This window comes from Tachyglossus aculeatus, chromosome 26 (assembly GCF_015852505.1).
Source record: "Tachyglossus aculeatus isolate mTacAcu1 chromosome 26, mTacAcu1.pri, whole genome shotgun sequence".
In the NCBI taxonomy this organism is placed as follows: Eukaryota; Metazoa; Chordata; class Mammalia; order Monotremata; family Tachyglossidae; genus Tachyglossus; species Tachyglossus aculeatus.
Window position 1 is genome coordinate 2,709,980 of NC_052091.1, and position 25,133 is coordinate 2,735,112.

General features: G+C 53.8%; 2 protein-coding genes across 2 annotated transcripts; one reads left to right on the forward strand and one right to left on the reverse strand.

Annotated features, from left to right (window-relative positions):
* The first annotated feature begins 2,445 nt into the window (after positions 1–2,445).
* Positions 2,446–19,611, forward strand: BCKDHA (branched chain keto acid dehydrogenase E1 subunit alpha). Its single transcript, XM_038767656.1, has 9 exons — positions 2,446–2,580; positions 9,243–9,422; positions 11,462–11,548; positions 13,061–13,169; positions 14,716–14,877; positions 17,566–17,772; positions 17,869–18,010; positions 18,573–18,744; positions 18,914–19,611. Exons 1-9 carry the CDS (start codon positions 2,446–2,448, stop codon positions 19,082–19,084), a joined length of 1,365 nt encoding a protein of 454 aa, XP_038623584.1. The 3' UTR covers positions 19,085–19,611.
* A 151-nt stretch (positions 19,612–19,762) lies between these two features.
* Positions 19,763–21,121, reverse strand: B3GNT8 (UDP-GlcNAc:betaGal beta-1,3-N-acetylglucosaminyltransferase 8). Its single transcript, XM_038767550.1, has one exon. It carries the CDS (start codon positions 21,087–21,089, stop codon positions 19,905–19,907), a length of 1,185 nt encoding a protein of 394 aa, XP_038623478.1. The 5' UTR covers positions 21,090–21,121; the 3' UTR covers positions 19,763–19,904.
* Positions 21,122–25,133: the final 4,012 nt, after the last annotated feature.

Genomic DNA, 25,133 nt, shown 5'->3' on the forward strand with positions numbered 1-25,133 from the left:
ACCTCTTGCCCCCTCCTACCTCACCTGGCTACGTACCTACCTCACCGGGGAGCAGCGTGGCTCAGTGGAAATAGCCCGGGCTTTGGAGTCAGAGGTCATGGGTTCAAATCCCGACTCTGCCACTTGTCAGTTATGTGACTTTGGGCAAGTCACTTCACTTCTCTGTGCCTTAGTTACCTCATCTGTAAAATGGGGATTAAGATTAAAACTGTGAGCCCCACGTGGGACAACCTGATCACCTTGTAACCTCCCCAGTGCGTAGAACAGTGCTTTGCACATAGTAAGCGCTTAATAAAATGCCATTATCATTATTATTATTATTTATTGAGCACTTACTGTGTCCTTAGCTTAGTACCGTGCCTGGCACGTACTAAGCGCTTAGAACAGCGCTTTGCACATAGTAAACGCTTAACAAATGCCATCATCATTATTATTATTAGTAGTAGTAGTAGTAGTATTAAGTGGAAAGAGCACGGGCTTTGGAGTCAGAGGTCATGGGTTCAAATCCCGGCTCCACCACTTGTCAGTTGTGTGACTTTGGTCAAGTCACTTAACTTCTCTGGGCCTCAGTGACCTCATCTGTAAAATGGGGATTAAGACTGTGAGCCCAACGTGGGACAATTTAATCACCTTGTATCCCCCCAGCGCTTAGAACAGTGCTCTGCACATAGTAAGTGCTTAACAAATGCCATTATGATTATTATTATTATTATTCTCTGTGCCTCAGTTCCCTCACCTGTCAAATGGGGATGAAGACTGTGAGCCCCCCATGGGACAACCTGATCACCTTTCATTCATTCATTCATTCAATCGTCCCCCTCTCCCCCTCGTCCCCCTCTACATCCCCCCATCTTACCTCCTTCCCTTCCTCACAGCGCCTGTAAATATGTATATATGTTTGTACATATTTATTACTCTATTTATTTATTAATTTTACTTGTACATATCTATTCTATTTATTTTATCTTGTTAATATGTTTGGTTTTGTTCTCTGTCTCCCCCTTTTAGACTGTGAGCCCACTGTTGGGTAGGGACCGTCTCTATATGTTGTCAACGTGTACTTCCCAAGCTCTTAGTACAGTGCTCTGCACATAGTAAGCGCTCAATAAATATGATTGAATGAATGAACGTCACTTCACTTCAGGGTCTCCCCCTTCTAGACTGTGAGCCCACTGTTGGGTAGGGACCATCTCTATGTGTTGCCAACTTGGACTTCCCAAGCACTTAGTACAGTGCTCTGCACACAGTAAGCGCTCAATAAATAATAATAAATAATAATAATGATGGCATTTATTAAGCGCTTACTATGTGCAAAGCACCGTTCTAAGCGCTGGGGAGGTTACAAGGTGATCAGGTTGTCCCACGGAGGGCTCACAGTCTTCATCCCCATTTGACAGGTGAGGTAACTGAGGCCCAGAGAAGTGAAGTGACTTGCCCAAGGTCGTCCCCCTCTCCATCCCCCGCATCTTACCTCATTCCCTTCCCCACAGCACCTGTGTATATGTATATATGTTTGAGCATATTTATTACTCAATTTATTTATTTATTTATTGTACATATCTATTCTATTTATTGTATTTTGTTAGTATGTTTGGTTTTGTTCTCTGTCTCCCCCTTTTAGACTGTGAGCCCACTGTTGGGTAGAGACTGTCTCTATATGTTGCCAACTTGTACTTCCCAAGTGCTTAGTACAGTGCTCTGCACAAAGTAAGCGCTCAATAAATACGATTGATTGATTGATTGATGTTGCCAACTTGGACTTCCCAAGTACTTAGTACAGTGCTCTGCACAAAGTAAGCACTCAATAAATACGATTGATTGATTGATTGATGTTGCCAACTTGTACTTCCCAAGTGCTTAGTACAGTGCTCTGCACACAGTAAGCGCTCAATAAATACGATTGATTGATTGATGTTGCCAACTTGGACTTCCCAAGTGCTTAGTCCAGTGCTCTGCACACAGTAAGCACTCAATAAATACGATTCAATGAATGTATATATGGTTGTACATATTTATTACTCTATTTTATTTGTCCATATTTATTCTATTTATGTCATTTTGTGAATCTGTTCTGTTCTGTTGTCCGTCTCCCCTAATTATTATTATTATTAGTCTAATTATAATTATTAGTTATATAATTACTAATTATAATAATTAGTCTAATTATTATTAGAACGGTGCTTCCCTGTCAATCAATCAATCGTATTTATTGACTGTGCGTTCGGTAGGGCCCGTCTATGTTGCCAACTTGGACTTCCCAAGCGCTTAGTCCAGTGAGTGCTGAGCGCTCAGTAAATACGATTGAGTGAATGTACGTAGTAAGGGCTTAATCAAGGGTTTTATTATTGTTGTTGTTATTATTTTTTTTATTATTATTTACCTCAGGGGAGCGGGCGGGGCCTGAGGAGGAGGCGCGGCCTGGGCGGGGAGGAGAGGGCGGCCAAGATGGCGGCGGTTGGGGCTGTGGGGGCGCTGAGGCGAGGCCTGCTGCGGCCATGGCGGGTCCTCAGGGACCGGCCTCCCTTCCAACCGCCGCCTCCACGACGACCACCCACCGGGGCCAGGGGCCTGGCCGGCTCCGTGAGTGCCGGGGGGACCCGGGGGAAGGGGCTCCCCAAGGGCTCGGCCCTCCATTCCCTCCTCCAATCAATCAATCAATCAATCGTATTTATTGAGCGCTTACAGTGTGCAGAGCACTGGACTAAGCGCTTGGGAAGTCCAAGTTGGCAACCCAGAGAGACAGTCCCTACCCAACAGTGGGCTCACAGTCTAAAAGGGGGAGTCTAAAAGGAGTCCAGTCAATCTGTTAGACTGTGAGCCCACTGTTGGGTAGGGACTGTCTCTATATGTTGCCAATTTGGACTTCCCAAGCGCTTAGTACAGTGCTCTGCACATAGTAAGCGCTCAGTAAATACGATTGATGATGATGAATAATAATAATAATACTGGCGGCATTTGTTAAGCGCTTACTATGTGCCAAGCACTGTTCTAAGTGCAGGGGGGGGATACTTGTTGTCCCACGGGGGGCTCGCAGTCTTCATCCTCATTTTCCAAATGAGGGAACTGAGGCGCAGAGAAGTGAAGTGGCTTGCCCAAGGTCACACAGCAGACATGTGGCGGAGTCGGGATTCGAACCCAGGACCTCTGACTCCAAAGCCCGGCTCTTTCCACTGAGCCATGCTGCTTCTCTTCAGTCAATCAAGCGTATTTATTGAGCGCTTACAGTGTGCAGAGCACTGGACTAAGCGCTTGGGAAGTCCAAGTTGGCAATCAATCAATCAATCGTATTTTTAGAACAGTGCTTTGCACATAGTAAGCGCTTAATAAATGCCATTATTATTATTATTATTATTATTGAGCGCTTTCAGTGTGCAGAGCACTGGACTAAGCGCTTGGGAAGTCCAAGTTGGCAACATAGAGAGACAGTCCCTACCCAACAGTGGGCTCACAGTCTAAAAGGGGGAGTCTAAAAGGAGTCCAATCAATAATAATAATAATGGCGGCATTTGTTAAGCGCTTACTATGTGCCAAGCACTGTTCTAAGCGCTGGGGGGATACAGTGGGATCAAGTTGTCCCACGTGGGGCTCGCAGTCTTCATCCTCATTTTACAGATGAGGGAACTGAGGCTCAGAAGTGAAGTGAGTTGCCCAAGGTCACACAGCAGACATCCTTCCCTTCCCCACAGCAGCTGTATATATGTATATATGTTTGTACGGATTTATTACTCTATTTTATTTGTACATATTTATTCTATTTTATTAATTTGTTTTGTTGTCTGTCTCCCCCTTCTAGACTGTGAGCCTGCTGTTGGGTAGGGACCGTCTCTTTATGTTACCGACTTGTACTTCCCAAGCGCTTAGTACAGTGCTCTGCACACAGTAAGCGCTCAATAAATACGATTGAATGAATGAATGAATGTGGCGGAGCCGGGATTCGAACCCATGACCTCTGACTCCAAAGCCTGGGCTCTTTCCACTGAGCCGCGCTGCTTCTCTATCAATCAATCAGTCGTATTTATTGAGCGCTTACAGTGTACAGAGCACTGGACTAAGCGCTTGGGAAGTCCAAGTTGGCAACTCTATATGTTGCCAACTTGGACTTCCCAAGCGCTTAGTCCAGTGCTCTGTACACAGTAAGCGCTCAATCAATCAATCAATCAATCGTATTTATTGAGCGCTTCCTGCGTGCAGACCCCTGGACCTTAAGCGCTTAAAGGGGCTTAACAAATACGACCGTTGTCTTATTGGCCTTTCCCACGGTATCAATCAATCAATCGTATTTATTGAGCGCTTACTGTGTGCAGAGCACTGGACTAAGCGCTTGGGAAGTCCAAGTTGGCAACATATAGAGACGGTCCCTACCCAACAGTGGGCTCACAGTCTAGAAGGGGGAGACAGAGAACAAAACCAAACATACTAACAAAATAAAATAAATAGAATAGATGTTGTACAACTAAAATAAATAAATAAATACGATTGATTGATAGAGACGGTCCCTACCCAACAGTGGGCTCACAGTCTAGAAGGGGGAGACAGAACAAAACCAAACATACTAACAAAATAAAATAAATAGAATAGATATGTACAAGTAAAATAAATAAATAGAGTAATAAATATGTACAGACATATATACATCTATACAGGTGCTGTGGGGAAGGGAAGGAGGTGTGGAGGGGGAGAGGAAGGAGGGGGCTCGGTCTGGGAAGGCCTCCTGGAGGAGGTGAGCTCCTTCAGTTCATTCAATCGTATCTACTGAGCGCTTACTGTGTGCAGAGCACTGGACTAAGCGCTTGGGAAGTCCAAGTTGGCAACAGATAGAGACCGACCCTACCCAACAGCGGGCTCACAGTCTAAATGGGGGAGACCGACAAGAAAACAAAACATATTAACAGAATAAAATGAATAGTAAATATGTATAAGTAAAATACATAGAGTAATAAATCTGTACAATCTTCTCACTGCCAGGCCCATGTTCTGTCCCCAGGCTGTGCTGTTTGTTAAAATAAATAGAACAGATTTGTACAAGTAAAGTAAATCAATAAATAGAGTAATAAATACGTACAAACATCTATACAGGTGCTGTGGGGAGGGGAAGGAGGTAAGGCGGGGAGGAGAGGGAGAGGAAGGAGGGGGGCTCAGTCTGGGAAGTCCATCCCCCCCGCCTTACCTCCTTCCCTTCCCCACAGCACCTGTATATATGTTTGTACGTATTTATTACTCTTTATTGATTTATTTTACTTGTACATATTTTTGGGTAGGGACTGTCTCTATATGTTGACCAACTTGTACTTCCCAAGCACTTAGTACAGTGCTCTGCACACAGTAAGCGCTCAATAAATATGATTGATGATGATGATATTCTATTTATTTTATTTTGTTAATATGTTTTGTTTCGTTCTCTGTCTCCCCCTTCTAGACTGTGAGCCCGCTGTTGGGTAGGGACCGTCTCTATATGTCGCCAACTGGGACTTCCCAAGTGCTTAGTCCAGTGCTCTGCACACAGTAAGCGCCTAATAAATATGATTGATTGATACTGTGGGAAAGGCCAATACGACAACGGTCGTATTTGTTAAGCGCTTAAGGTCCAAGGCTCTGCACGCGGGCAGCGCTCAATAAATGCGACTGAATGAACTGCTCTGGGCCTCAGTGACCTTCTAGACTTCATTCATTCAGTCGTATTTATTGAGCGCTTACTGTGTGCAGAGCACTTGGGAAGTCCAAGTTGGCAACATATAGAGACGGTCCCTACCCAACAGCGGGCTCACAGTCTAGAAGGGGGAGACGGACAACAAAACAAAACATATTAACAAAGTATGTTGTTTCTAGTTTGTAGACTGTGAGCCCGCTGTTGGGTAGGGACCGTCTCTCTATGTTGCCAACTTGGACTTCCCAAGCGCTTAGTACAGTGCTCTGCACACAATAAGCGCTCAATAAATACGGTTGAATGAATGACCTCATAATAAGAATAGTAATGATGGTATTTGTTAAGCGCTTCCTATGTGCAAAGCACTGTTCTAAGCGCTGGGGAGGTTACAATAATAATAATAATAATGGCATTTGTTAAGCGCTTACTATGTGCAAAGCACTGTTCTAAGCGCTGGGGGGGATACAATGCCTCAGTGACCTCATCTGGAAAATGGGGATGAAGACTGTGAGCCCCCCGTGGGACAACCTGATCACCTTGTAACCTCCCCAGCGCTTAGAACAGTGCTTTGCACATAGTAAGCGCTTAATAAATGCCATTATTATTATACAAGGTGATCAGGTTGTCCCACGGGGGGCTCACAGTCTTCATCCCCATTTTACAGATGAGGGAACTGAGGCTCAGAGAAGTTAAGTGACTTGCCCAAGGTCACACAGCAGACATGTGGAGGAGTCGGGATTCAAACCCATGACCTCTGATTCCAAAGCCCGTGCTCTTTCCATTGAGCTATGCTGCTTCTCTAAGGTGATCAGGTTGTCCCACGGGGGGGGGAGCTCAGTCTTCATCCCCATTTTACAGATGAGGGAACTGAGGCCCAGAGAAGTGAAGTGACTTGCCCAAAGTCACACAGCTGACAATTGGCGGAGCCGGGATTTGAACCCTTGACCTCTGACTCCAAAGCCCGGGCTCTTTCAACTGAGCCACACTGCTTCTCTAGTACCATAGTAATAATGATGGTATTTGTTAAGCGCTTACTATGTGCAAAGCACTGGGGAGATGCAAGGTGATCAGGTTGTCCCACGTGGGGCTCACAGTCTTAATCCCCATTTTTCAGATGAGGGAACTGAGGCACAGAGAAGTGATTTGCCCAAAGTCACACACTGAGCCACGCTGCTTCCCCGTACAAACGAGGTAATCAGGTTGGACACAGTTATATTGTTGGACTGTCCCAAGCGCTTAGTACAGTGCACACCGTCAGCGCTCAATAAGTAGACTGTGAGCCCACTGTTGGGTAGGGACTGTCTCTATATGTTGCCAACTTGTACTTCCCAAGCGCTTAGTCCAGTGCTCTGCACACAGTAAGCGCTCAATAAATACGACTGATTGATTGACTGACTGACCGACTGCCCCCAGGGCCTTTGGGTCTTGCCCCCTCAGGCCGAGAGCAGCAGGGTGGCAGTCTGGGGGCTCCCCGAATCCTGTCTCCCCTCCCAATTCTCAATTTGGTACGGGCAGGGAACATATCCTGCCGTATCATACTCTCCCAAGCGCTCAGTACAGTGCTCTGCACATAGAGAGCATTCAGTACCAATGATTGATTGCCACCTCTGTTGTTCTCTGGAGCACTTAGTACAGTGCTCTGCATTACAGTAAACACGCGAGAAGTGCCACAGATTGCCGCCTCTGTTATATGGTACTCTCCGTACTGTATTCCCGAGCGTGTAGTACAGTGCTCTGCACAGAGAGCGCTCACTAAATACCTCTGATTGATTCTCCCCTTTCCTCCCCCTCCCACCCACTTTATGTGTCTCCGGGCTATTGGCCGGGCCCGCCCATCCGGTCACTTGGGAAAAAGAAAGGTCACCTCGGCCGACAAGCCGTGTGCCCAACTGGCCGCCTTGGCTACTGTCTGGCCCACCCAGCCCCCTTTTCCTGCCTTTGGGCCCCCACAAGCCCCTAGCCCCATTTTGCCCCCATTCCCTCCCCGGCGCTGTACTAAGCGCCGGGGTGGATACAAGCTCATCAGGTTGGACGCAGTCCCCGTCTTCTTCCCCGGCCACCCGATCCATCCCGTGGCCCAGTGGGAAGAGCCCGGGCTTTGGAGTCAGGGGTCGTGGGTTCGAACCCCGGCTCCACCGCGTGTCTGCTGTGTGACCTTGGGCAAGTCACTTCACTTCTCGGAGCCTCAGTGACCTCATCTGTAAAATGGGGATGAAGCCTGCGAGCCCCACGCGGGACAACCTGATCACCTTGTATCCCCCCCAGCGCTTAGAACAGTGCTTTGCACATAGTAAACGCTTAACAAATGCTATTATTATAATTATTATTATTATTGTCCTCCCCACCCCTGTCCCCCAGGGACCCCTGTCCGCCAAAAAGTCTTTAGGGTGGGAGACATTAAGCCCACCCCTCTTCACTGGTTGTTTTTTGTTTTTGATTCACTCATTCATTCATTCATTCATTCAATCGTATTTATTGAGCGCTTACTGTGTGCAGAGCACTGGACTAAGCGCTTGAGAAGTCCAAGTTGGCAACATAGAGAGACGGTTCCTACCCAACAGCGGGCTCACAGGCTAGAAGGGGGAGACAATCAATCAATCAATCAATCGTATTTATTGAGCGCTTACAGTGTGCAGAGCACTGTACTAAGCGCTTGGGAAGTCCAAGTTGGCAACATCTAGAGGCGGTCCCTACCCAACAGCGGGCTCACAGTCTAGAAGGGGGAGACAGACAACAAAGCAAAACATATTAACAAAATAAAATAAATAGAATAAAGAAGGCCAGAAGCAGGACGTGGGCGAGGGGTCGGCGGCGAGATGGACAAGACGGAGGGACGGGGAGAAGGTTGGCATCAGACGAGCGATCTCCACCTTTAGCCCAAGGGAAGCAGCGTGGCTCAGTGGAAAGACCACGGGCTTTGGGGTCAGAGGTTATGGGTTCGAATCCCGACTCCGCCACATGTCTGCTGGGCAAGTCACTTCTCTGAGCCTCAGTTCCCTCATCTGTAAAATGGGGATTAAGACTGTGAGCCCCGCATTGGACAACTTGATCACCGTGTGTCTCTATTTACTCTAATTTTTTACTCTATTTATTTATTTATTTTATTTGTACATATCTATTCTATTTATTTTATTTTGTTAGTATGTTGGTTTTGTTCTCTGTCTCCCCCTGTTAGACTGTGAGCCCACTGTTGGGTAGGGACTGTCTCTGTATGTTGCCAATTTGTACTTCCCAAGCGCTTAGTACAGTGCTCTGCACATAGTAAGCGCTCAATAAATACGATTGATGATGATGATGATGGTGTGTCCCCCCCAGTGCTTAGAACAGTGCTCTGCACATAGTAAGTGCTTAACAAATGCCATTATTATTATTATGGTTATTATTATTATGGTTTATTATAATAATAATAAAATAATAATAATTATTATTATTATGGAGAGGCCCATGGGGCCCAGTGGGGAGAGAGAGGGGCCCCGGCCAGAGATCCGGGCCAGTTGCTCGACCTCTCCCCTCTGCCGCCTTCCAGAGAGGAGGATCCCAGGGTCCGGGATGGAGAGGGGGAGCCGTGATCCCAACCGCCCCGCCCGTCTCGCTCCAGGCTTCCCGGCAGCAGCAGGAGGAATTCCCGTCGCTGGAAGAGAAGCCCCAGTTCCCGGGGGCCTCGGCCGAATTCGTGGACAAGCTGGACTTTATCCAGCCCAACGTCATTTCCGGCATCCCCGTCTACCGGGTCATGGACCGGCAGGGCCAGATCGTAAACCCCGAGGAAGACCCCCAGGTGAGATGCCCCCTCCCCGACCACCCTTCCCTCCCCCCACAAAGGTCACGCCCCCAGCGTGGCTCAGTGGAAAGAGCCCGGGCTTTGGAGTCAGAGGTCATGGGTTCGAATTCCGGCTCCGCCACATGTCTGCTGTGTGACCTGGGGCAAGTCACTTAACGTCTCTGAGCCTCAGTTCCCTCATCTGTAAAATGGGGATTAAAACTGTGAGCCCCATGCGGGACAACCTCATCGCCTTGTATCTCCCCAGCGCTTAGAACAGTGCTTTGTACATAGTAAGCGCTTAACAAATCCCATTATTATTATTATTATTATTATTATTATTATTATCCACCCACCAGCCCCCAGTTTCAAGCTGTCGGGGCAGATAACAACAATTGTGATATTTGTTAAGCGCTTACTCTGTGCCGGGCCCTGTACTCAGCACTGGGATGGATATTCATTCATTCATTCATTCATTCAATCGTATTTCTTTTTGTTTTTTTTTTAATGGCATTAATTAAGCGCTTACTTTGTGCAAAGCACTGTTCTAAGCGCTGGGAAGATTACAAGGTTATCAGGTTGTCCCACGTGGGGCTCACAGTCTTCATCCCCATTTTACAGATGAGGTAACTGATTTCTTGAGCGCTTACTGTGTGCAGAGCACTGTACTAAGCGCTTGGGAAGTCCAAGTTGGCAACGTATAGAGACGGTCCCTACCCAACAGCGGGCTCACAGTCTAGAAGGGGGAGACAGACAACAAAACGGAAACTTATTCACAAAATAAAATTAATAGAATAGTAAATATGTACAAGCGATATATAAGGAATATAAGCGAATTGGGTCAGACACAGTCCCTGTCCTATACGGGGCCCCCATTTTGCAGATAATAATAATAATAATAATAATAATAATAATAATGTTGGTATTTGTTAAGCGCTTACTATGTGCAAAGCACTGTTCTAAGCGCTGGGGTAGGTACAAGGTAATCAGGTTGTCCCATGAGGGGCTCACAGTCTTCATCCCCATTTTACGGATGAGGGAACCGAGGCTCAGAGAAGTGAAGGGACTGGCCCCTGGTCACCCGGCAGACATGTGGCGGTGCTGGGATTAGAACCCAGGTCCTTCTGTCGCCCAAGCCCCGCTGTAGCTGTTCGGCCACGCTGCTTCTCAGAGCTGTTTCCCCTCCAGTCACCCCCGGTAGAAAACAAGAATTACTGTCTGATTTAGAGAAGCTATAAAGACCACCCATCCATTATTTGGTCCTGTGGACTGCAACCTCACATTTGGATGGTTGACTTTTGTGTCCGGGCGATGACCCCAGTGTTCTGGGACACCGTCCACGCGTTCTTGTATCTGGGAAACGGCAATGTTTGCCTGCTTCTTTATAAAGGACCTTTAATTATCATTTGACCGAAGGCTGTCCATCCCCTGGCCCCCTCCTGCGTCACCTCCCTTCTGTCCTTCTCCAGCCCAGCCCGCACCCTCCGCTCCTCCGCCGCTAATCTCCTCACCGTTAGGCCTCGTTCTCGCCTGTCCCGCCATCAAACCCCGGCCCATGTCCTCCCCCGGGCCTGGAATGCCCCCAATCCCTCTGCCCATCCGCCAAGCTAGCCCTCTTCCTCCCTTCAAGGCCCTACTGAGAGCTCACCTCCTCCAGGAGGCCTTCCCACACTCAGCCCCCTCCTTCCTCTCCCTCTCCATCCCCCCCGTCTTGCCTCCTTCCCTTCCCCACAGCACCTGTATATATGTATATATGTTTGTACGTATTTATTACTCTATTTATTTTACTTGTACCTATCTATTCTATTTTGTTGATATGTTTGGTTTCGTTCTCTGTCTCCCCCTTCTAGACTGTGAGCCCACTGTTGGGTAGGGACTGTCTCCAAATGTTGCCAACTTGGACTCCCCAAGCGCTTAATCCAGTGCTCTGCACACAGTAAGCGCTCAATAAATACGATTGATTGATTGATTGATTGTGGGCGGGCAGGGCCTCAGGGCTCCCCGGGACTTCCCGGGGTCTCGGCCGCTCACGCGGTCCCCATCTTTTCCCCCCGCAGCTGCCCCAGGGACAGGTGCTGAAATTCTACAAGACTATGACGCTCCTCAACACCATGGATCGCATCCTGTATGAATCCCAGAGGCAGGTGGGTCTGGGCTTCCCCGCCCCCGTCCTCTTCCAGCACCTGTTGGAGCGGGCGGAGCGGTGCCCCTGGCAGAGACGTTCCCCGAACACGGAGGCCGTAGCCGGTCGCCGGTGGGGCCAGGGTGCCGGAACCTCAAGGCGCAGTCTGGGCGGGCTCCCTGGAGGAGGAACGGCGCCCGTCCCTGTCGTCCCCTCCGAAGCCGCCACGGCCGTCTCTTCCGGGAGATTATCCGGACCGTCCCGAAGGGCGGCAGGAGGGAGGAAGCTTGGTGGGACGGAGCGGGCGGGCTCGGGGGCGCGAGATTCCCCACCTCACCCCTGGACACATATGGAGCCCCGCTTGGTGCTCATAATAATAATAATGATGGTACTTGTTAAGCGCTTACTCTGTGCAAAGCACTGTTCTAAGCGCTGGGGGGATACAGGGTGATCAGGTTGCCCCACGTGGGGCTCACAGCCAATCCCCATTTTCCAGATGAGGGAACTGAGGCACAGAGAAGTGAAGTGACTTGCCCAAAGTCGCACAGCTGACAATTGGCAGAGCTGGGATTTGAACCCACGACCTCTGAGTCCAAAGCCCGGGCTCTTTCCGCTGAGCCATGCTGCTGCTCATGGGGGCACCGGCCTCTGACCGGGGTCGGCCGTCTTCCCGAACGGAAGCAGGCTTTCGTTCCCTGCTCGGCACTTGGGATCCCCTTCATCTGGGCCCTGACGCCCCTCTCCCCAGGACCCCACAGACCCCCGCCTCTCCACCTTTCCCTGCAGCGGGAGGGAATGTGGTTAGATGGCAGGAAGCCCGGATGGTTGGGAGGTGCCAGTCCTGGCAGCTGGGACAATTCGTGGCTTGTGACTTCCTCCCGGGAGAGTGTTGTACCATCCCCACTGTGGCCCGGCCTAATTATAATAATATAAATGATGGCATTTAGTAATAATAATAATGGCATTTATTAAGCGCTTACTATGTGCAAAGCACTGTTCTAACCGCTGGGAAGGATACAACGTGATCAGGTTGTCCCACGTGGGGGGCTCACAGTCTTAATCCCCGTTTTACAGATGAGGTCACTGAGGCCCAGAGAACTTGAGCGACTTGCCCGAAGTCACCCAGCTGACAGTTGGCAGAGCTGGGATTTGAACCCATGACCTTGGACTCCCAAGCCCGGGCTCTTTCCACTGAGCCACGCTGCTTCTCACATAATAATAATCGTGGTATTTGTTGAGCGCTTGCTCTGTGCCACGCACTAAGCACTGGGTTAGATACAGGTTAGTCGGGTTGGACCCTATCTCTGTCCCAAACAGGGCCCTCGGTCTTAATCCCCATTTTGCAAGTGAGGGAACCGAGGCACGGGGAGGTGAAGTGACTTGCCCCGGGTCACACAGCAGACGAGCGGAGGAGCCGGGATCGGAACCCAAGCCCGGGCGCCACCCACTAGGCCTCACTGTTCTGGGGTAGGCGGGATGGAGGCGGGGGTCCGAGCGAGGTGACCCGTCCACACCCGTCGTCCCCCGTCCGCAGGGTCGCATCTCCTTCTACATGACCAACTACGGCGAGGAGGGCACCCACGTCGGTAGCGCCGCCGCCCTGGACGACACCGACCTGGTGTTCGGGCAGTACCGAGAGGCGGGTAGGCCCCACCGCCCCGGGTCCCGTCGGGGACATCGGGGGGTCATGTGGGATTCTAGGACGGAGGGGTCCGCGGGGCGTCGGCGGGGTCCCGGGGAGGCGGGGGGTCCCGGAGGTTGGGGGGACGGAGCAGCGGAGGACCTCCCCACGCCCCCGGGGTCAGAAGACGGGGTGCCGAGCTCAGAGAGGTACAGGAGAAGGATCAGGGATGAGGGTGGGTGGGCTCGGGGCGGGGGGCGAGTGCGGGTCCGCCCAGCCGGGCTTCCTGGAGGGCGGCGGGAAGCTGTGGTCCTGCGGGCTGGGGGTTCATTCATTCATATATACATATATATTTATTGAGCGCTTACTGTGTGCAGAGCACTGGACTCAGCGCTTGGGAAGTCCAAGTTGGCAACATATAGGGAAGGTCCCTATTCATTCATTCATTCATTCATTGTCGTATTTATTGAGCGCTTACTGTGTGCAGAGCACTGGACAAAGCGCTTGGGAAGTTCAAGTTGGCAACATATAGGGATGGTCCCTATTCATTCATTCATTCATTGTCGTATTTATTGAGCGCTTACTGTGTGCAGAGCACTGGACTCAGCGCTTGGGAAGTCCAAGTTGGCAACATATAGGGACAGTCCCTATTCATTCATTCATTGTTGTATTTATTGAGCGCTTACTGTGTGCAGAGCACTGAACTAAGCGCTTGGGAAGTCCAAGTTGGCAACATATAGGGACGGTCCCTATTCATTCATTCAGTTGTATTTATTGAGTGCTTACTGTGTGCAGAGCATTGTACTAAGCGCTTGGGAAGTCCAAGTTGGCAACATATAGGGACGGTCCCTATTCATTCATTCAGTTGTATTTATTGAGCGCTTACTGTGTGCAGAGCACTGAACTAAGCGCTTGGGAAGTCCAAGTTGGCAACATATAGGGACTGTCCCTATTCATTCATTCAGTTGTATTTATTGAGCGCTTACTGTGTGCAGAGCACTGGACTAAGCGCTTGGGAAGTCCAAGTTGGCAACATATAGAGATGGTCCCTATTCATTCATTCATTCAGTCGTATTTATTGAGCGCTTCCTGTGTGCAGAGCACTGGACTAAGCGCTTGGGAAGTCCAAGTTGGCAACATCTAGAGACGGTCCCTACCCAACAGCGGGCTCACAGTCTAGAAGGGGGAGACAGACAACAAAACCAAACATATTAACAAAATAAAATAAATAGAATAAATATGTACATCCATCTATACAGGTGCTGTGGGGAGGGGAAGGAGGTAAGGCGGGGGGACTTTTAGACTGTGAGCCCACTGTTGGGTAGGGACTGTCTCTAGATGTTGCCAACTTGTACTTCCCAAGCGCTTAGTCCAGTGCTCTGCACATAGTAAGCGCTCAATAAATACGATTGATGAAGGCGGGGGGATGGGGAGAGGAAGGAGGGGGCTCAGTGTGGGAAGGCCTCCTGGGGGTGGGCTGTGCTAGGTCCAAGGGGGCTGGAGGAGGGGATGGGCTCCCTGGACAACCCACCCACCCACTTACCGGCCCACCCGCCCACCCTCCCCAGGAGTGCTGATGTACCGCGGCTACCCTTTGGACCTCTTCATGTCCCAGTGTTACGGCAACGCCAGTGACCCCGGCAAGGGCCGCCAGATGCCCGTGCATTACGGCTGCAGGGACCTGCACTTCGTCACCATCTCTTCCCCGCTGGCTACCCAAATCCCCCAAGGTGAGCCCCCCCACCCGGTCCCCCCCCCCACCAATCCCCAACTCTCCAGCCCCCACTTCCGACCCCTCCGTCCACCTCCACTCGCTGGACTCCCTCCATCAATCGTATTTATTGAGCGCTTACTGTGTGCAGAGCACTGGACTAAGCGCTTGGGGAGTACAAGTTGGCAACATATAGAGACGGTCCGTACCCAACAGTGGGCTCACAGTCTAAAGGACTGTGAGCCCACTGTTGGGTAGGGACTGTATGTATTGCCAATTTGTACTTCCCAAGCGCTTAGTACAGTGCTCTGCACATAGTAAGCGCTCAATAAATACGATTGATTGATTGATTGATTGATTAAGACCGTGGGCCCCCCATGGGACAAGCTGATCACCTTGTAACCTCCCCAACGCTTAGAACGGTGCTTTGCCCATAGAAAGCGCTTAATAAATGCCATCATTAATTAAATTAATTAGAAGGCGCTCGACATATCTGAAACACATGAGATCTGAGTGATAGTAGGGTGGCGATGGAGGAGGGAAGCGTGTGGGCTGGGTTAGTAAGGAGAAGCAGCTTGGCTCATTGGAAAGAGCCCGGGCTTTGGAGTCAGAGGTCATGGGTTCAAATCCCGGCTCCGCCAGTTGTCAGCTGGGTGACTTTGGGCAAGTCACTTCACTTCTCTGGGCCTCAGTTCCCTCATCTGGAAAATGGGGGTGAAGACTGTGAGCCCCCCTGTGGGACAACCTGATCACCTTGTAACCCCCCCAGGGCTTAGAACAGTGCTTTGCACATAGGAAGCGCTTAATAAATGCCATCATTAATTAAATTAATTAGAAGGCGCTCGACATGTACCACCGATTAGCTGCAAAAGATGAGATCTGAGTGATAGTAGGGTGGCGATGGAGGAGGGAAGCGTGTGGGCCGGGTTAGTAAGGAGAAGCAGCTTGGCTCATTGGAAAGAGCCCGGGCTTTGGAGTCAGAGGTCATGGGTTCAAATCCCGGCTCCGCCAATTGTCAGCTGGGTGACTTTGGGCAAGTCACTTCACTTCTCTGGGCCTCAGTTCCCTCATCTGGAAAATGGGGATGAAGACTGTGAGCCCCCCTGTGGGACAACCTGATCACCTTGTAACCCCCCCAGGGCTTAGAACGGTGCTTTGCACATAGGAAGCGCTTAATAAATGCCATCATTAATTAAATTAATTAGAAGGCGCTCGACATGTACCACCGATTAGCTGCAAAAGATGAGATCTGAGTGATAGTAGGGTGGCGATGGAGGAGGGAAGCGTGTGGGCCGGGTTAGTAAGGAGAAGCAGCTTGGCTCATTGGAAAGAGCCCGGGCTTTGGAGTCAGAGGTCATGGGTTCAAATCCCGGCTCCGCCAATTGTCAGCTGGGTGACTTTGGGCAAGTCACTTCACTTCTCTGGGCCTCAGTTCCCTCATCTGGAAAATGGGGATGAAGACTGTGAGCCCCCCTGTGGGACAACCTGATCACCTTGTAACCCCCCCAGGGCTTAGAACGGTGCTTTGCACATAGGAAGCGCTTAATAAATGCCATCATTAATTAAATTAATTAGAAGGCGCTCGACATGTACCACCGATTAGCTGCAAAAGATGAGATCTGAGTGATAGTAGGGTGGCGATGGAGGAGGGAAGCGTGTGGGCCGGGTTAGTAAGGAGAAGCAGCTTGGCTCATTGGAAAGAGCCCGGGCTTTGGAGTCAGAGGTCATGGGTTCAAATCCCGGCTCCGCCAATCGTCAGCTGGGTGACTTTGGGCAAGTCACTTCTCTGGGCCTCAGTTCCCTCATCTAGAAAATGGGGATGAAGACCGTGAGCCCCCCTGTGGGACAACCTGATCACCTTGTAACCTCCCCAGGGCTTAGAACGGTGCTTTGCACATAGTAAGCGCGTAATAAATGCCATCATTAATTAAATTAATCAGAAGGCGCTCGACATATACCACCGATTAGCTGCAAAAGATGAGATCTGAGTGATAGTAGGGTGGCGATGGAGGAGGGAAGCATGTGGGCTGGGTTAGCATCGGATGTACACACAGATAAGATGTTGGTACATAGGTGCGCACACATGCACACCTCACAGATGCGTTCCAAGGCTGACTGTTGTTTAGCATAGGGTTGTGTAGCAGTGTCGTTAAAGGCGGAAGGAGAGCCAACCAGCCCCGAAGTTTGGGTCGGGGGGGGGGAGAGGGTGTTCCTCTCCTCTTCCATCATCATCATCAATCGTATTTATTGAGCGCTTACTGTGTGCAGAGCACTGGACTAAGCGCTTGGGAAGTCCAAATTGGCAACATCTAGAGACAGTCCCTACCCAACAGTGGGCTCACGGTCTAAAAGGGGGAGACGGAGAACAAAACCAAACATACTAACAAAATAAAATAAATAGAATAGATATGTACAAGTAAAATAAACGGAGTAATAAATATGTACAAACATATATACACCCACCCAACGGACGCCCCATTTTGGAGGCTGCTCGGGCAGGGGGACCAGGAGAGGATGGGTGGACAGATGCAGAGGCAGAAACTCACGGGAGAGTGGATTTCGGGCCCTGTCCTGCCCCCACCAAAGCACCCACCCTGGGGCAGCCCTCTCTCCTCCTCCCCCCCAAAAAACACCCACCCATGGAGGGTCCGGGGCCGGAGGGAGGCCCGGCAGCCGCGGGCACGACCTGTTCCCCCGTCCCCGGCAGCGGTGGGCGCGGCCTACGCCGCCAAGAGGGAGAACGCCAACCGGGCCGTCATCTGCTACTTCGGGGAGGGGGCGGCCAGCGAGGGCGATGCCCACGCGGGCTTCAACTTCGCCGCCACCCTGGAGTGCCCCATCATCTTCTTCTGCCGCAACAACGGCTACGCCATCTCCACCCCGACTTCGGAGCAGTACCGCGGGGACGGCATCGGTGCGTGGCCCGCGGGGGCGGCCGGGGGGGAAGGAGGGCGGGCCGGGGGGCGACCGGGGGGGTGCCCCCCGCTCTGATGGCCATCTTCCGCCCCAGCCGCCAGAGGCCCCGGCTACGGGATCATGTCGATCCGGGTGGACGGCAATGACGTGTTCGCCGTGTACAACGCCACCAGGGAAGCCCGGCGCAGGGCCGTGGCCGAAAACCAGCCCTTCCTGATCGAGGCCATGACGTACAGGTGCGTGTCGTCGTCGTCGTCCCCCACGCCACATACATACATGCACACACGCACACAGCCAGGGAAGGGCAGGGGACGGGCGCTCTGCCCACCCTCTCCTCCCCAGGAGAGCCACGGCCCCCTGCCCACTGTGCCAACGGCCGGGCGACCTCGCGTCTCTGTGCCCCCGTCCGCCCTCCCTCCTAACCCCCCTTTCCAGCTCAGACCCCTTCCCCAGGGCAGCGTGGCCTAGTGGGTGGAGTACGGCCCTGGGAGTCAGAAGGACCTGGGTTCTGATCCCTCGTCTGCTGTGTGACCTTGGGCCAGTCACTTCACTGCTCGGTGCCTCAGTTCTCTCATCTGTAAAACGGGGATTAAGAGCGTGAGCCCCAGATGGACCCAGTTTGCTCGTATCCACCCCAGCACTTAGTACAGTGCCCGGCGCATAGAAAGCGCTTGGTAGCGCAATTATCATCGTCATCCCTGCACCCTGCCCTCGGGTCGCTGGGACTCCCGCTCCCGAAGGCCCCGGAGAGAAAGGCCGGGCCCCCCGGGCGCCCGCCTGAGCCCTCTTCGCCCCCAGGACCGGGCACCACAGCACGAGCGACGACAGCTCGGCCTACCGCTCGGTGGACGAGGTGAACTACTGGGACAAACAGGACCACCCCATCTCCCGTCTGCGCCACTACCTGCTCGGCAAGGGCTGGTGGGGGGAGGAAGAGGAGAAGAGCTGGAGGAAGCAGTCGCGTAAGCTGGTGAGGCCGTGCCACCCTTTCGGCCCCCCAGTCCCTCCCCTCCGGGCTGTCCGCGGACGGGTCCCTCTCCCCCGTGGCCCGCGACCTCCGGCTGGGACGGTGACGGGGGCGACGGAAGCCGCGGGGCGGCCCGGGCTTGATCCCGGCCGCGGTGCCACCCCCCCCCCAGGTGATGGAGGCCTTCGAGGCGGCGGAACGGAGGCTGAAGCCCAACCCCAACCTGCTGTTCTCGGACGTGTACCGCGAGATGCCCGCCCACCTGCAGAAGCAGCGGGACGCCCTGGCCCGCCATCTCAAGACCTACGGCGAGCACTACCCCCTGGACCACTTCGAGCAGTGACGGTCCCGGTCGGCGCCCCTCGCCCCGCCGGGAGGTGTAGACGCCTGCCGGCCGGCCGGCCGGCCACTCACAGCCGCCCCGATCGGGGAGGGCCGCAGGAAGCGGGGAGTCCGAGGTCTCCGCCGACACCCCCCCGCCCCGCTTTCGTTGGCCCGCCACGGCCGGGGGGCAGGAGACCCGACCCACCCTGCGAGAACAGAAAAGGAAGCGGATCCGGTGCGGCCCCCGTCGCTCTAGGGAGAGCTGGACACCCGGATTTTCTGGCTCACCGGCCTCTTTTTAAGGGAGGAACCCCCAACCCTTCCCGGGGAGGGCCATCCCTTCTGTCCGCTTCCCCCAGGCTCCAGGGGCCCATCCCCACCCACTTGCGGACCCCGAGACTGGGCCCTCACCTGCCGTTTCTCCCAGCGCCTTCTCCCCGGGAGCGGAATTGGGGGGCCGGAGCACCTCCCCACCCCCCGCACTCCGCTCACGGGTCCGATTCTGTAGCGGCGGGGAGGTCAATAAAGGTGTCTCCGTCCAGCTCCCGCGGCCTGCGTGTCTCCTCCACCCCCCCGGGGACCTCGGGTCGCCTCCTGAGGGGACCGTGGGAAGAGATGAGGGGCGCCCACCATCCTCCCGCCGAGGACCGTCCCAACGGGCCGAGTCCACAGACCTCACCGGGGATGGACGTGAGAGTCCGGGCTGCGATCGTTTAATAAGTTACACGTCTTAACTGTTCGGGCCTCCGCCTTCAGCCCCCACGCTTCTCCATCTTAGCCAGGGAAGGGGGGGCCGCACACGCCAACGCAAGCGAGGGACGGCGGGGGACCGGCCGCCCTCAGCAACGCAGGGCGGGGTCGCGCATGCCCCGCCAGAGGCGGAGGGTCTGGCGGGGCCCGCGGGGCCGCACGAGCAGCAGGCGGCGGTGGGCGCAGGGGTCGTCCTGCTGGGCCTCGGCCAGCCCGGCGTCGTCGGTGCGGAAGCCCGGGTGGGCCCGGGGCTCCAGCCCCAGGGCGCGGAAGCAGAGCCCCGCGTACACGTCCTCGATGGGGAAGGGGGCCACGCGGGCCGCCGCCCGCAGCAGCCAGGGCCCCAGCCGCCCCGCGAACACGTAGCCCCCGCCGCCGGCGTAGGCCGGGTAGCCGCCCGCGTAGAAGGACTCGGGCACGTAGTAGGGGCTGCCCGGCGAGCGGAAGGGGGCCGCCCGGGCGAAGACCTGCCCCAGGTAGAGGGTGCGGGCCCGGGCGGGGTCCAGCCCGCGCAGGAGGCCCAGCAGGGCCTCCACGTGGACGAAGGCATCGTCCTCGGCCCGCAGCACGAAGGGCACGCGGGGGCACCGGCGGGCCAGCCAGCCCAGGAACAGCAGGTCCTTCAGCGTGCGGTTGAAGGCCACGTCCTGGAAGTCCCAGAGCAGCAGGTCGCCGTGGCGCCGGCTCTCGCGCCCCACCAGGGGCCCCAGGTCCGGCTGGTGCTCGCCGCGGGCCGAGCCCAGCAGGAAGAGGCGGCGCACGCCCCCGGCCTCGCGGCCCCAGGTCTCCCGCACCGCCTGCCGCTGGGCGAACCGGCCCGGCGCCGACTTGACGGCCAGCAGCAGGTACGGGGGCCGGGCCCCCGGGGGCCCGCAGCCCCCGCCCCGGGCCTGCAGCCGCAGCGGGAAGTCGCGGCAGGCGGCCGACAGCAGGAAGCGGCGGTGGGGCTCCGGGTAGGAGGCGAAGTCCGGCACGGCGGCCGCGGCCGCGGCCCCCCAGGCCCGGCAGTCCCCCGCCTCGGGCCCGGCCGGGAGGCCCCGCAGCCGCCACTGCTCCCGGTTCCAGTAGGCCGCGGCCGGGGGCGCCGACTGGCCCAGGCGCCGGGACAGGTTGGCGGGCAGCGAGGGCTCGGCCGGGGGCGCGGGGCCCGGCGCGGGCGGGCCCCGGCGCACCGGGGGCCCCGGCGCCGGCTCGGGGCCCCAGTCCACGTACAGCTTCAGGGCCAGGAGCGGGAGCAGGGCCGCCACGCTCAGCAGGCACTTGGTGCAGCGCATGGTCGCCGCCGAAGAGGGACCGCCGCCGCCGCCGCCCGGGGGTCCCCGCCGGGCCCTCCGCGCCCCGGCCCACCCGGCCTTCGGGCGGGCACCGGAGGAGAGAGAAGCCCCGGCGTGTCGGGGCTGGCTCTGCGGGCAGGGTGATGGCGCGGAGCAGACGGGGAGGCGTAGCCGGGCGCCGGGAAGGGAGGGGGCGAGGGCTCAGTCGGGCTCTAAAAGCTTCTAAACCTTCCATCCCATAAAATATTCATCCGGGCCCAGGGGAGCGGGACCCGAGGACCACCTCCCCGCCGGGCTCCGAGCCGGGGCTCGGAGTCACCTCCGGGCCCGGCCCAGCCGAGGTCACCCTGGCTCAGGGTCATCGGCGGGGGAGCGGAGGCACCCAAGGCGGGTGACGCTGACCCCCCCACACCATCGCCAGAATCTCTCCGCTGACACCACCCCCCGACCCGGAGCCGGGCAGGCCCCCGCCAGAACCTCCCCGCCTCGTCTTCCCCTCAAGCCGTGCCCGGATGGACGCCAGGACTGGCGTGTTCCCGGGCAGCGGGCCAAGTGGGCTGAAGTTCCCCAGGCTGGGCCTGGCACCCCCCCACCCACAGGGATGGCGGGAGGAGCCGGGCTGAGTGCCGGCTCTTTCCCACAGCTGGAAAACCGGCAGGGCCTCTCACCCTCGGGGGGTGGGTAGGGGCGCGGAGGGAGAGTCTGCCCTTCAAGGTCATCCCCTCCCGGCCTCCATCCCTGTTCCCCGGCCACGGCGAGAGCTTCTCCCGGCTTCTCCCCGCCTTCGAAACCCTCCGAGAATCACATCTCCTCCATGGGGCCTTCCCAGATTTACACCCTCACTTCCCTCCCCGCCTTCGATACCCTCCGAGAATCACATCTCCCCCACGGGGCCTTCCCAGATTTACACCCTCACTTCCCTCCCCTCCGAGAATCACATCTCCTCCACGGGGCCTTCCCAGATTTACACCCTCACTTCCCTCCCCTCCGAGAATCACATCTCCTCCACGGGGCCTTCCCAGATTTACACCCTCACTTCCCTCCCCTCCGAGGATCACATCTCCTCCACGGGGCCTTCCCAGATTTACACCCTCACTTCCCTCCCCGCCTTCGAAACCCTCCGAGAATCACATCTCCTCCACGGGGCCTTCCCAGATTTACACCCTCACTTCCCTCCCCTCCGAGAATCACATCTCCTCCACGGGGCCTTCCCAGATTTACACCCTCACTTCCCTCCCCTCCGAGGATCACATCTCCTCCACGGGGCCTTCCCAGATTTACACCCTCACTTCCCTCCCCGCCTTCGAAACCCTCCGAGAATCACATCTCCTCCACGGGGCCTTCCCAGATTTACACCCTCACTTCCCTCCCCTCCGAGAATCACATCTCCTCCACGGGGCCTTCCCAGATTTACACCCTCACTTCCCTCCCCTCCGAGGATCACATCTCCTCCACGGGGCCTTCCCAGATTTACACCCTCACTTCCCTCCCCGCCTTCGAAACCCTCCGAGAATCACATCTCCTCCACGGGGCCTTCCCAGATTTACACCCTCACTTCCCTCCCCTCCGAGAATCACATCTCCTCCACGGGGCCTTCCCAGATTTACACCCTCACTTCCCTCCCCTCCGAGGATCACATCTCCTCCACGGGGCCTTCCCAGATTTACACCCTCACTTCCCTCCCCGCCTTCGAAACCCTCCGAGAATATCACATCTCCTCCACGGGGCCTTCCCAGATTTACACCCTCACTTCCCTCCCCGCCTTCGAAACCCTCCGAGAATATCACATCTCCTCCACGGGGCCTTCCCAGATTTACACCCTCACTTCCCTCCCCGCCTTCGAAACCCTCCGAGAATCACATCTCCTCCACGGGGCCTTCCCAGATTTACACCCTCACTTCCCTCCCCGCCTTCGAAACCGTCCGAGAATCACATCTCCTCCACGGGGCCTTCCCAGATTTACACCCTCACTTCCCTCCCCGCCTTCGAAACCCTCCGAGAATATCACATCTCCTCCACGGGGCCTTCCCAGATTTACACCCTCACTTCCCTCCCCGCCCCTCCCCTCCGTGGCGACTCCGCACGTGGCAGCGTCAATCAACGGCAGTCACTGGGCACTTACTATTTGCCGGGCACTGTACTAAGCGCTTCAGAGGGTACAGCAGAATTGGCAGACCGCGTTCCCTAGCCGTAACGAGCTTAAGGTCTAGAGGAGAGACGGACATTAATGTGAATGAATAAGTGATTTATAATATATAATAATCGTGGCATTTACTAAGCGCTTACTATGTGCCAAGCACCGTTCTAAGCGCCGGGGAGGTTACAAGGTGATCAGGTTGCCCCACGGGGGGGCTCACAGTCTCCATTCCCATTTTACAGATGAGGTAACTGAGGCCCAGAGAAGTGAAGTGACTTGCCCAAAGTCACCCAGCTGACAATTGGCGGAGCCGGAATTTGAACTCATGACCTCTGACTCCAAAGCCCGGGCTCTTTCCACTGAGCCACGCTGCTTCTCAACGAGAAGATCCGTGCATACATTTAAAGACAAGCATTTTGATACCCAAGTCCCACTGTACTTATTCATTCAATTGTATTTATCGATTGCTTACTGTGTGCGAAGCACTGTACTAAGCGCTTGAAAGAGTCCAATGGATCAGTAAACACAGACTCCCTGCCCACAATGAGCTTACGGTACTTCTGTAAACAGTCTTATATTTTACTATTTCCCCACCCCTACTCTATTTTAATGTCTGTTTTTCCCTCTAATAATCATTATAAGAATTATGGCATTTGTTAAGCGCTTACGATGTGCCAGGCACTGTACTAAGCACTTGGAAGAGTCCAGTGGATCAGTAAACACAGATTCCCTGCCCACAATGAGCTTACGGTACTTCTGTTAACAGTCTTATATTTTACTATTTCCCCATCCCTAATCTATTTTAACGTCTGTCTTTCCCTCTAATAACAATCATTATAAGAATTATGGCAGTTGTTAAGCGCTTACGATGTGCCAGGCACTGTACTAAGCGCTTGGAAGAGTCCAGTGGATCAGTAAACACAGATTCCCTGCCCACAATGAGCTTACGGTACTTCTGTTAACAGTCTTATATTTTACTATTTCCCCATCCCTAATCTATTTTAATGTCTGTCTTTCCCTCTAATAACAATCACTAGAAGAATTATGGCATTTGTTAAGCGCTTACGATGTGCCAGGCACTGTACTAAGCGCTTGGAAGAGTCCAGTGGATCAGTAAACACAGATTCCCTGCCCACAATGAGCTTATGGTACTTCTGTTAACAGTCTTATATTTTACTATTTCCCCATCCCTAATCTATTTTAATGTCTGTCTTTCCCTCTAATAACAATCACTATAAGAATTATGGCATTTGTTAAGTGCTTACGATGTGCCAGGCACTGTACTAAGCGCTTGGAAGAGTCCAGTGGATCAGTAAACACAGATTCCCTGCCCACAATGAGCTTACGGTACGTCTGTAAACAGTCTTATATTTTACTATTTCCCCATCCCTAATCGATTTTAATGTCTGTCTTTCCCTCTAATAACAATCACTATAAGAATTATGGCATTTGTTAAGCGCTTACGATGTGCCAGGCACTGTACTAAGCACTTGGAAGAGTCCAGTGGATCAGTAAACACAGACTCCCTGCCCACAATGAGTTTACGGTACGTCTGTTAACAGTCTTATATTTTACTATTTCCCTATTTATTTATTTATTTATTTATTTATTTTACTTGTACATTTCTATCCTATTTATTTTATTTTGTTGGTATGTTTGGTTCTGTTCTCTGTCTCCCCCTTTTGGACTGTGAGCCCACTATCGGGTAGGGACTGTCTCTATGTGATGCCAATTTGTACTTCCCAAGCGCTTAGTACAGTGCTCTGCACATAGTAAGCGCTCAATAAATACGATTGATTGATTGATTGATTGATATCCCTAATCTATTTTAATGTCTGTTTTTCCCTCTAATAACAATCATTATAAGAATTATGGCATTTGTTAAGCGCTTACGATGTGCCAGGCAT